At 46.5% G+C, this 12304-nt stretch overlaps 1 protein-coding gene across 1 annotated transcript in view; it reads right to left on the bottom strand.

The window, feature by feature from the left end:
* Positions 1-7738: 7738 nt before the first annotated feature.
* Positions 7739-12304, bottom strand: part of GMDS (GDP-mannose 4,6-dehydratase) — an 863777-nt gene continuing 859211 nt past the window's right edge. Inside the window, exons 11-12 of the mRNA XM_068234599.1 lie at positions 11101-11169; positions 7739-8115 (exon numbers count right to left, since the gene is read on the bottom strand). Coding sequence (XP_068090700.1) covers positions 8053-8115; positions 11101-11169 — 132 coding nt within the window. The 3' untranslated portion in view covers positions 7739-8052. The remainder of the gene's footprint in view (positions 8116-11100; positions 11170-12304) is intronic.

Genomic DNA, 12304 nt, shown 5'->3' with positions numbered 1-12304 from the left:
TCCTATACTGCCCTGGCATTTTAGGGGCCCTAAACCGTGAGGAGTAGTCTTGAAACCAAATGTCGCAAAATGACCTGTGAAATCCTAAAGGTACTCATTGGACTTTGGGCCCCTTAGCGTACTTAGGGTGTAAAAAAGTGCCACACATGTGGTACCGCTGTACTCAGGAGAAGTAGTATAATGCGTTTTGGGGTGTATTTTTACACATACCCATGCTAAGTGGGAGAAATATCTCTGTAAATGACAATTGTTTGATTTTTTTACACACAATTGTCCATTTACATAGAAATTTCTCCCACCCAGCATGGGTATGTGTAAAAATACACCCCAAAACACATTATACTACTTTTCCTGAGTACGGCGGTACCACATGTGTGACACTTTTTTGCAGCCTAGGTGCGCTAAGGGGCCCAACGTCCTATTCACAGGTCATTTTGAAGCATTTGTTTTCTAGACTACTCCTCGCGGTTTAGGGCCCCTAAAATGCCAGGGCAGTATAGGAACCCCACAAGTGACCCCATTTTAGAAAGAAGACACCCCAAGGTATTCCGTTAGGTGTATGGCGAGTTCATAGAAGATTTTATTTTTTGTCACAAGTTAGTGAAAAATGACACTTTGTGAAAAAAAACCAATAAAAATTAATTTCCGCTAACTTTTGACAAAAAATTAAATCTTCTATGAACTCGTCATACACCTAACATAATACCTTGGGGTGTCTTTTTTTTCTAAAATGGGGTCACTTGTGGGGTTCCTATACCGCCCTGGCATTTTACAGGCCCAAAACCGTGAGTAGTCTGGAAACCAAATGTCTCAAAATGACTGTTCAGGGGTATAAGCATCTGCAAATTTTGATGACAGGTGGTCTATGAGGGGGCGAATTTTGTGGAACCGGTCATAAGCAGGGTGGCCTTTTAGATGACAGGTTGTATTGGGCCTGATCTGATGGATAGGAGTGCTAGGGGGGTGACAGGAGGTGATTGATGGGTGTCTCAGGGGGTGGTTAGAGGGGAAAATAGATGCAATCCATGCACTGGGGAGGTGATCGGAAGGGGGTCTGAGGGTTTGGCCGAGTGATCAGGAGCCCACACGGGGCAAATTGGGGCCTGATCTGATGGGTAGGTGTGCTAGGGGGTGACAGGAGGTGATTGATGGGTGTCTCAAGGTGTGATTAGAGGGGGGAATGGATGCAAGCAATGCACTGGCGAGGTGATCAGGGCTGGGGTCTGAGGGCATTCTGAGGGTGTGGGCGGGTGATTGAGTGCCCTAGGGGCAGATAGGGGTCTAATCTGATAGGTAGCAGTGACAGGGGGTGATTGATGGGTAATTAGTGGGTGTTTAGGGTAGAGAATAGATGGAAACACTGCGCTTGGGTGGTGATCTGATGTCGGATCTGCGGGCGATCTATTGGTGTGGGTGGGTGATCAGTTTGCCCGCAAGGGGCAGGTTAGGGGCTGATTGATGGGTGGCAGTGACAGCGGGTGATTGATGGGTGGCAGTGACAGGGGGTGATTGATGGGTGGCAGTGACAGGGGGTGATTGATGGGTGATTGATAGGTGATTGACAGGTAATCAGTGGGTTATTACAGGGGAGAACAGATGTAAATATTGCACTGGCGAATTGATAAGGGGGGGTCTGAGGGCAATCTGAGCGTGTAGGCGGGCGATTGGGTGCCCGCAAGGGGCAGATTAGGGTCTGATCTGATAGGTAACAGTGACAGGTGGTGATAGGGAGTGATTGATGGGTGATTGATGGGTAATTAGTGGGTGTTTAGAGGAGAGAATAGATGGAAACACTGCGCTTGGGTGGTGATCTGATGTCGGATCTGCGGGCGATCTATTGGTGTGGGTGGGTGATCAGATTGCCCGCAAGGGGCAGGTTAGGGGCTGATTGTTGGGTGGCAGTGACAGGGGGTGATTGATGGGTGATAGGTGATTGGCAGGTGATTGACAGGTGATCAGTGGGTTATTACAGGGAAGGACAGATGTAATTAATGCACTGGCGAATTGATAAGGGGGGGGGGGGGGGTCTGAGGGCAATCTGAGCGTGTGGGCGGGTGATTGGGTGCCCGCAAGGGGCAGATTAGGGTCTGATCTGATAGGTAACAGTGACAGGTGGTGATAGGGGGTGATTGATGGGTAATTAGTGGGTGTTTAGAGAAGATAACAGATGTAAACGATACATTTGGGAGGTAATCTGACGGCGGGTTTGCGGGCGATCTAATGGTGTGGGTGGGTGATCAGATTGCCCGCAAGGGGCAGGTTAGGGGCTGATTGATGGGTGGCAGTGACAGGGGGTGACAGGGGGTGATTGATGGGTGATAGGTGATTGGCAGGTGATTGACAGGTGATCAGTGGGTTATTACAGGGAAGAACAGATGTAATTAATGCACTGGTGAATTGATAAGGGGGGGTCAGAGGGCAATCTGAGCGTGTGGGCGGGTGATTGGGTGCCCGCAAGGGGCAGATTAGGGTCTGATCTGATAGGTAACAGTGACAGGTGGTGATAGGGGGTGATTGATGGGTAATTAGTGGGTGTTTAGAGAAGATAACAGATGTAAACGATACATTTGGGAGGTAATCTGACGGCGGGTTTGCGGGCGATCTAATGGTGTGGGTGGGTGATCAGATTGCCCGCAAGGGGCAGGTTAGGGGCTGATTGATGGGTGGCAGTGACAGGGGGTGATTGATGGGTGATAGGTGATTGGCAGGTGATTGACAGGTGATCAGTGGGTTATTACAGGGAAGAACAGATGTAATTAATGCACTGGTGAATTGATAAGGGGGGGTCAGAGGGCAATCTGAGCGTGTGGGCGGGTGATTGGGTGCCCGCAAGGGGCAGATTAGGGTCTGATCTGATAGGTAAAAGTGACAAGTGGTGATAGGGGGTGATTGATGGGTGATTGATGGGTAATTAGTGGGTGTTTAGAGGAGAGAATAGATGTAAACAATGGATTTGGGTGGTGATCTGATGTCGGATCTGTGGGCGATCTATTGGTGTGGGGGGGTGATCAGATTGCCCGCAAGGGGCAGGTTAGGGGCTGATTGATGGGTGGCAGTGACAGGGGGTGATTGACGGGTGATTGATGGGTGATTGACGGGTGATTGACAGGTGATTGACAGGTGATTGACAGGTGATCAGGGGGATAGATGCATACAGTAAACAGGGGGGGGTGGTCTGGGGGGGGGGTCTGGGGAGAATCTGAGGGGTGGGGGGTGATCAGGAGGGGGCAGGGAGCAGGGGGGGGGGATAAAAAAAAAATAGCGTTGACAGATAGTGACAGGGAGTGATTGATGGGTGATTAGGGGGGTGATTGGGTGCAAACAGGGGTCTGGGGGGTGGGCAGGGGGGGGGTCTGATGGGTGCTGTGGGCGATCTGGGGCAGGGGGGGGAGAAATCAGTGTGCTTGGGTGCAGACTAGGGTGGCTGCAGCCTGCCCTGGTGGTCCCTCGGACACTGGGACCACCAGGGCAGGAGGCAGCATGTATAATACACTTTGTAAACATTACAAAGTGTATTATACACTTTGTATGCGGCGATCGCGGGGTTAACATCCCGCCGGCGCTTCCGTATAGCCGGCGGGATGTTGCGGCGAGCGAGCGGTGACAGGCGCCGGCGGAGGATCGCGTCACGGATGACGCGATCGCTCCGCCCATGCCCTTAAATGGACCGCCGCCTCTGTGGGTGAGGCCGTCCTGCAGGGCTCCACTTCCCCGCCGCCCCTGTGTAGTGGGCGGTCGGGAAGTGGTTAAGCCCCCATACAACTTACAACTGAACACCTGAAAAAAAAAAAGTATTTTGCTATTGTTCAAACAGCTGATAAGACTGATAAGTCAATTCAACTGTTGGATTGACTTATCAGTCTTATCAGCTTTTTGAACAATAGCAATATACTATTTTTAGTTGTTTCAACTTGTTTCACAACAAAAGCTGTTTGACAATTGTGCTGCATGAAAGACCGCTGTTGAGCGTGTGAATGGGGCTTAAGGAGAATCTGTACTCTAAAATTCTTACAATAAAAAGCATACCATTCTATTCATTATGTTCTCCTAGGCCCCTCTGTGCTGTTTCTGCCACTCCCTACTGCAATCCTGGCTTGTAATTGCCAGTTTTAGGCAGTGTTTACAAACAAAAAACATGGCATGTGATAGGCTGATAGGATCTCAGTCTGTGACTTGTACAGAGCTTGCAGGGGGCCTGGAGAGGGTGTGTATAACTTCTATCCTATCACAGCAGAGCAGCAGATTCCTGCCTGAGCCCGACAAAGCAGTCAGAGGAAAGAAGATTAGATTAGATAACAGAGATAATACAGTTGCTGTGCAACTAGGAAAGGCTGCAGTAAGACATACCACATTAGAACAGGTATAGGAACTTATAGGATAGAAGAAATAAGGATGAAAATTTTGTTACAGAGTCTCTTTAAAGTGAATGCGAACTGATATTTAAATAAAAAAAGTCATATACTCACCTAAGGAGATGGAGGCTTTGGGTCCTATAGAGCATTCCCTCTCCTCTCCCGGTCCCCGCTGTTGCGCTGGCTTCCCCGAAGCGGTATTCGACCATTTTGGTCAAATACTGCTGTTTCCCTGCCGAAGGGAGGCTTCGAGTGCTCCTGAAGGCGGGTTGCTCTACACTTCGCAGGCGCCCTCTATGACGCACTCGCACGTACGTAGTATGGAGCCGCCTGTCTTCGGGAGGACTCGGCTCCTGAAGACTTCCGAAGCCCCCCCCCCCCCCCCCCGCGGCGGTTTTGAACGGGGGAGCCAGCACAGCACCGAGGGCACCGGGAGAGGAGAAGGAAGGCTCATTAGGACCCGAGCCTTCCCTCTCCTTAGGTGGGTATCTGACTTTTTTTATTTAAATAGGGATTCCCATTGGCTTTAACAAACAAGTTTGGCATATAGTTGGACAGATAGTTGGTAGGTGTGTATTATACTGTTCTAAAATATTAGGAGTTAGGAAGGTTTCTCAGACAGTGCAGTGTGTAGGGGAAACTTCTGTTGCGAAGGTAAGCAATACATCTGTTGTATTGATGCATGCTCTGAGTGACGAATTCAGCAGGGGGGAGGAGCACTTCATAAATCATGTCTAGCCTGCACTGCTGCACATTGTCAGAAAGAATTCTTGATACGGACCATGACAGAAAGGTGCAGTTAGAGACATCACAGCTGTGCACATATTAGTTAATCGCCTTTTCAGTTGGACACACGGTGAGCCGAATGACGGGTCACCATGCTGCCACAAAAAATCCGGGCAGCGTTAAGTACTATTCCCCCTCCCAGTCGTTGCAACTTTAAAGGACATGTAATTTGGGGCCCAGCTATTGCCGGCACCCAAATTACATTGAAAATGTCGCTGCACCGCTCTGTCTATGGTGGCACTAAAAGCAGGCGTTACACGGCTGTGAACCACTTGTGTCACTACAGCTTGCTGTGTATGGGGCTCATCTTTACCCCTGGCTACAGCAACAGTTGCTACAACAGGTATATAAACATCAGAACTAGACCATGGAGGAGAGAAGGGCCTGGTCTGATGAATTCTCTTTTACATCTTGAGGCTGTTGCTTTGACATGAACTACCTGCCTAAAGTTTATTGAAAGCTGGATACAAGGAAAACCCCTAAAGGCTGAGGGACCGAAGTGTCTGTATCCAACATCCTGGTGCCGGATACCAGAGGAAGCCTTCAGTGGTCTTTGAGTCCATGCTCCATGAGCCAGAGCTGCTTTGGTGGCACATAGGGGACCTACACAGTTAGGTCTAATCAGGTGTTTTTTTATTATTGTGGTGTGTGTTAAAGGGGAACTGAAGTAAGAGGTATACGGAGGCTGCCATATTAATTTCCTTTTAATCAATACCAGTTGCTTGGCAGCCCTGCTGGTCTATTTCTCTGCAATAGTATCTGAATAACACCAGAAACAAGCATGCAGCTAGTTTTGTCAGATCTGACTTTAAAGTCTGAAACACCTGATCTGCTGCATGCTTGTTCAGGGGCTATGGCTAATAGTATTAGAGGCAGAGGAGCAGCAGGGCTGCCAGGCAACTGGTATTGATTAAAAGGAAATAAATATGGCAGCCTCCGTATACCTCTTACTTCAGTTCCCCTTTAAATATTACATACATTCACTGTTTACACACACACAAAAAAAGGTACTGCATATTAAATACTAGTAACCCTGCACATTCCTGGAGCCATCACAGAGAGCACTGGGCTGAGAGGTTATATGTGAACCTGGAACAGAATATTTGATATAACTGAGACACTATTAACACAACCCTTGCTTGTACTGTGAGCAGAGCAGGATCATCCACCAGGCAACTTAGGCAGATGCCTGTGGTCTAGTGGGTGTCAAGCGGCCCACCAGTCAATTTCTCTGACCGCTCTTCACTTCAGCTTACCAAAAAGACCACAAGGAGGTTCCAAATCTACTACTTTGCCCTAGGGCCCCATTACATCTTGATCCATCTCTGAGCATTTAAAGGACAAATGAAGTGAGAGGGAAATGAAGGCTGCCATATTTATTTCCTTTTATGCAATACCAGTTACCTGGCTATCCTGCTGATCCTCTGTCTCTTAATTTTAGCCAACGGCCCTGAACAAGCATGCAGCATATCAGGTGTTTCTAACATTGTCAGATCTGACAAAATTAGCTGCATGCTTGTTTCTGGTGTTATTCAGACACTACTGCAGCCAAATAGATCAGCAGGTCTGCCAGGCAACTGGTATTGTTTAAAAGGAAATAAATATGGCAGCCTCCAAATTCTTCTCACTTCAGTTGCCCTTTAACCTCCATAGCGGTATGCCAGACACTGTGTCGGGCATGCCGCTGCAGAGGTTTTCCGGCCGATCAGGACCCGCCGGAATTTGTTGAATTGTAACCTTTAGATACTAGCTAGCTCTATGCTAGCTAGTATTGTCTTCCGGCACCCCCCACTTGCCCGCAATCCCCCCCCCCCCCCCAAATCACCCGCTGGATACATTACCGCGCCCGGATCCAGCGATCGAGCAGCCTCCAGCTTATCTCCGGTCCTCATTATGGGAAGGATCGGGACTGTGCATGTCGTTGGTGACGTCATGTACGATCCTCCCCATAGTGAAGACTGGAGCTGAGCGGGGAGGCTGCACCTATCGCGGGATCCAGGCAAGGTAATGTATCCAGCAGGTGATGGGGGGTGGGGTTGGGGGTATCAGGGGTAACGAGGTGCCGGCAGACAATACTAGCTGGCCTGGTGCTAGCTAGTGTCTAATGGTTACAAATAAAATAAATTAGCGCGGGGGGGGACTAGTAGTGCAAAGCCTCCTGAGCGGCGTAACGCTCGGGTGGTTAAGCTACATTCACCACTCTCCATTTTCATGAAATAAGGCAAGGCTTGTTTTATGGGCATTTTAAATATGTTTTTGGTGTGATTTGCTTTGAAAATAATGAAGCCAAACCCTCCACCCATTTTAGGTGCCATTTATGTCCTAAAACCTAGATTGTGAGTGTGTGAATGGCCCCTTAGCATTCAGATAAAATGTGTGAGCAGCTTGTCAGCACCTGGCTTTGGACTTCATCCCATGACAGTCCTGTTTAGAGGTTCCCTGACCCAGAAGAAACAGGTTGTCTGAAGTCTGGGAGCTCAGTCAGGGACTTGCCATGCAGGGAAGCCAAGGAGAAGTGTGACAGCTGCATTTTTTCATTACATTACATAATTTATACTTGTTATTTTCTTATGTGCCAATGAAAAATATGCAGTCACGTATTTCATTGCAAAGAAATTTATTTAGTTATGACAGGCACAAGAAAAAGATAGAAAAAAGATCCCCATGATTATTTTCAAGTGATACAAAAATCCTTCCCCCATACAGCAGCACAGACTGGACAGCAAAATAAAGCCTTCCATAATGGAGTCATAACAGGGAAAATTTCACACACAACCGCTTTTACTGCTTCTAGTCATTCTGAACAGTCATGTGAACCGTATTTGACATGTGAGAAATTTACATAGAGGAATGATTGGATGGCATGATCTACAACTGGCTGCTTGTCCACAATCCATTGGATGCTTTTCCCATTTTAGGCATTGGGATTGGTTTGCATTAGATGAATATCTGATTCTACCATCTCCTTGACCAGTTTCTGAAATAAAAGAAATAAATGGTAGTCAGCCACATCATTATATATCGCTGGACACAGTGCATTGGCTGCTTACACTAAAGCAAAGCATTTACATTCATTGCTCTAAAATAGAAGCCATCATTGTATTTTCAACGTATAACACTAAAATAAACCTCTACCAAAGATTCACCTCCAGTATCTCACTTTCATTTTCATTTGTGTAGTTTGTACCATTCATTAAAATGCTAAAATTGCTTTTAGGTGACAAAAGCTTAGAACCCTCCTCTGGGTCATAGCTGACTGAATAGGGGCAGAGCCCTTAACCAGTACACTATCCAGCCACTGACCACCTCATTCTGACTTCCTGCTTCAACTCAGAATGATTTGCATCTCATTGACCATCTCTAATGTCAGACAGTGCAGTCAGCCTCCCTGTTGAAATGCTGCCCTAAGATACTGCTCTGAAATCTGAAAGGCCCAACCAGAGAGCATACACATTGACAAATTTAAGCCCTTGTCCAGAATTGTTTTTTAATTACTGCTCTCCCGCTGAAAATGGATCAACATATTAAAGTGGAGCGCTACTTATATGGAGAATAAAAATGAAAAAAAATTCCTTCAAGACCAGAATATACTTCTATACAAATAATTTTGGCACCACATATTGTGTTGTGTCGGGTACAGTAAAGCATACAATTAAAAGTATTCTTCACTTTTACTGTTAGCAGTAACAAGGCATGCAGTGCTTTACCATACCACAACCGGTTATAGTGCAACGCACCTGCCACACTGAATGTCGCATAGGTGTTGCATTGCAGTGTGGTAAGCTGCATTAGAAAGCTGTCGCTACACCCCATTACAACCCGCCAATGTGAACGTGGCCATTACATTTTGCCTGTTCAATTTCAGTTAGCAGGAAACTGTACATTTTTCATGGTATGAACATTTGATTTTTGATTGTTTCTGAATCCATAGCGGTGTTTATGCAACGAGTACATATAACTGTGGATCATTATCTAGATATTCCTTTTTCGATACAGTGCACACCTTCTAAAGGCCTCTTGCACACTGCATGCATTTCCGATTCCGCTTTTTAATTGGTTTTTACCTCCGATTCCGATTTTTAATCTTTACTGCATGCTGCGTTTTTTTTAATCCGTTTTTCTGTTGAATGTATTCAGTGAAAATCTGAATTAGAAAATGGATTTGCAGTGTGCAGGGAGCCAAAGTTTGTTGTTTATGAGTTCTATTCAGGTTACCTTATTGCATAGCTTCTATTGGTTGGGTTTAAAGTGCAGTTTCCCAGAGTTTTTCTACCTCTCCCTAACATCTGCATTAAGTATAGGCAGCATATAAGATAAACAGGCTTCATACATCAATTTGTGGTCCATAACTCTTGCTATATTGTTTAAACCTTAAGTTCTCAACAAGTGGTCCGCCTATCCCTGAGGGTATAGGGGGTATTCGGGCTTGATGAAGGAAAACAAACATTACAAGAATTTTTTTCCAAAATGATAACTTATATTTAACTTCCTTGGCGGTATGGACGAGCTCAGCTCGTCCATGACCGCTGGAGGGAGCCGCTCAGGCCCCGCTGGGCCGATTTTCACAATTTTTTTTTAAAACACGCAAGCACTTTGCTTGCTGTGTGTTGGTCCGGATCGACGCCGCGTAACCGCCGCCCCCCCCCCCCCCGCCGAGACCCCTGCACAGCCTGTCCAATCAGTGCCAGGCAGCGCTGAGGGGTGGATCGGGACTCCGTCTGACGTCACGACGACGTTGACGTCATCGCGATTGTCGTCATGGCGATGGGGGAAGCCCTTAAGGAAATCCTGTTTAGAACGGGATTTCCTTACGTGGGTACACGCTGGCGGCGATTGAAGTTACGCGCTGGACGCCGCAGGGAGGGGGGCATCATGTAGCTAGCGCTAGGCTAGCTACATGATTTAAAAAAAAAATGTAAAAAAATAGAACATTGCGCAAAAGGTGGATCAGCGCAACACCTTTTGCAGGTAGGCACTAGTCTGTTTTTAAGTAGCGCTGCTCATTTCCTTGCTATGTACTAATGTAATTCGTTTTTGGTCAGCTGCTCCCACTTAACAGCCATGCTTTTGGTGTATATGCAGAGCTTCTGTTTGGGTTCAAGGTGCGTTTGTAGTTCCTGGGGGGGCTCAGCGCATCTCTGATGGAGGCCATTCGGAGGCGGCCTGGTGTTGCGCTGATCCACCTTTTGCGCAATTTTCGATTTTATTTGATTAGCCGCACCCAGGCTATGCATATACATAGGTTAGGATTTAGTTAGTGTTAGGCCCCTCCCATGGAGGATTGACTTCTTCGCAGTGGGAGGGACGAGTACTTAATAGGTTGCATGCAAGCTGTTAATGGAAACCAACATCCTCCTCTAGTGGTAGACAGGTCATGTGTATGCTCGGTGTGTATTCGACCCCACAAGTGGGGCTTGCACTCTTTTGCAGGTAGGCACTAGTCTGTTTTTAAGTAGCGCTGCTCATTTCCTTGCAGGTAATAGAACGCCAGGGTGGTTAAACAAATTTGAATATACAGTCTATGATTAAACCAGTAATGAATGCTTGGAAATGACAGTATTAATGTATAGGAGAAAATTGTATTAACTTAGAATTTGCCATCCCTGTACCCCTCTGGACAATGCCCGTCTCCCAGGCCCAGTCTTCTCCTGTGGATGGACAGGAAGGAGACTGAGTGGGAGGGGCAGGTGAGTTCCTCCACAACCACTTGTGCTGAACCCCAGAACCCTCTGTCTACATCCAAGCTGCCCATTGCCACGGACCATTCATGTGCCACAAAAGAAAAAAAAAAAAAAAAAAAAAAAAAAAAGGAACTGCGCTTTTGTAGCAGTGAAGTGCACGTAACAGATTTTGTTTTCTAGTCTGAAAGTTAGATTGTAGTTGGTCTGCAGGAATAAAGTAAATTAAAACTAGAAAAACATTCATCTGCACACTATGTGAACTGGATTATGGAAGCACTTACTTCAAATGTAACTTTGGGTGTCCAGCCTAGCTTCTGTTTGGCTTTGCTGCAGTCTCCTTGGAGGAATTCCTTGAGCAGAACAGAAAACAGCAATTAGCTTTTCTACATAGGAACATAATGACATAAAGCAAGCAATATTCATATGGCAACAGCCTATGCAATATATAAACTGCAATATCAAAATACATACAGTGTGTGCATATGTATGTGTGTGTGCATGTGTGTGTGCATGTGTGTGTGCATGTGTGTGTGCATGTGTGTGTGCATGTGTGTGTGCATGTGTGTGTGCATGTGTGTGTGCATGTGTGTGTGCATGTGTGTGTGCATGTATGTGTGCATGTATGTGTGCATGTGCGTGTGCGTGTGCATGTGCGTGTGCATGTGCGTGGGCATGTGCGTGTGCATGTGCATGTGCGTGTGCGCATGTGTGTGCATGTGTATGTGCATGTGCGTGTGCATGTGCATGTGAGCGTACATGTGTATGTATGTGTGTGTGTACATGTGCATGTATGTGTGCATGCGTGTGTGCATGCGTGTGTGCATGTGTGTGTGTACGTGTGTGTGTGCATATGTGTGTGCGCGCACATGTATATGTATGTGTATGTGTATGTGTGCATGTGTGCGCGCATGTACAGTATATATGTCTGTGTGTCTCTATGGTTCTATCTTTTTTCTGCAAGTTGAAACACATTTGAAATTTGTATAGACTAGCTATAGGGGATTCAATTCACTTTATTGTCATTGTGTAACACAACGAAATTACTTTTCATGACAACCCCACGGTGCATATAGGGAACATAGTGATCGTAATAAGGAAGAGAAGAAATTATACACATATGCCAGGTATTACAGATATTTAAACAAGTTACCAGGGCTGATCGCGGTTGAACAGCAGATGGTGGGAGGATGGCATTTCCAGGGCTTAAACCAGGCATTTCCAGGGTGAGTGTTGTCCTTGATAATGTTTTTGGCCCTTCTCACGCTGCGAGTATTATACAAAAGTTCCAGTGATGGTAGTTCAGTGCCAATAATGGCTTCTGCTGTTTTAACAACTCGCTGCAGGGCTTCTCTAGTAGCCTTCGTGCAGCTGTAGGGGATAGCCCTAGCTATAGGGGATTGGCCAATAAGCTACAATAAATGCACGTTGCAGTACTGACCACTGTATTATTGATTTATAAAGTACCAACATATTCACTGTATTCAT

This window comes from Hyperolius riggenbachi, chromosome 5 (assembly GCF_040937935.1).
Source record: "Hyperolius riggenbachi isolate aHypRig1 chromosome 5, aHypRig1.pri, whole genome shotgun sequence".
Classification (NCBI taxonomy): Eukaryota; Metazoa; Chordata; class Amphibia; order Anura; family Hyperoliidae; genus Hyperolius; species Hyperolius riggenbachi.
Note: the sequence above shows the minus strand (reverse complement) of the source record. Positions and strands in the feature narration are given on the sequence as shown.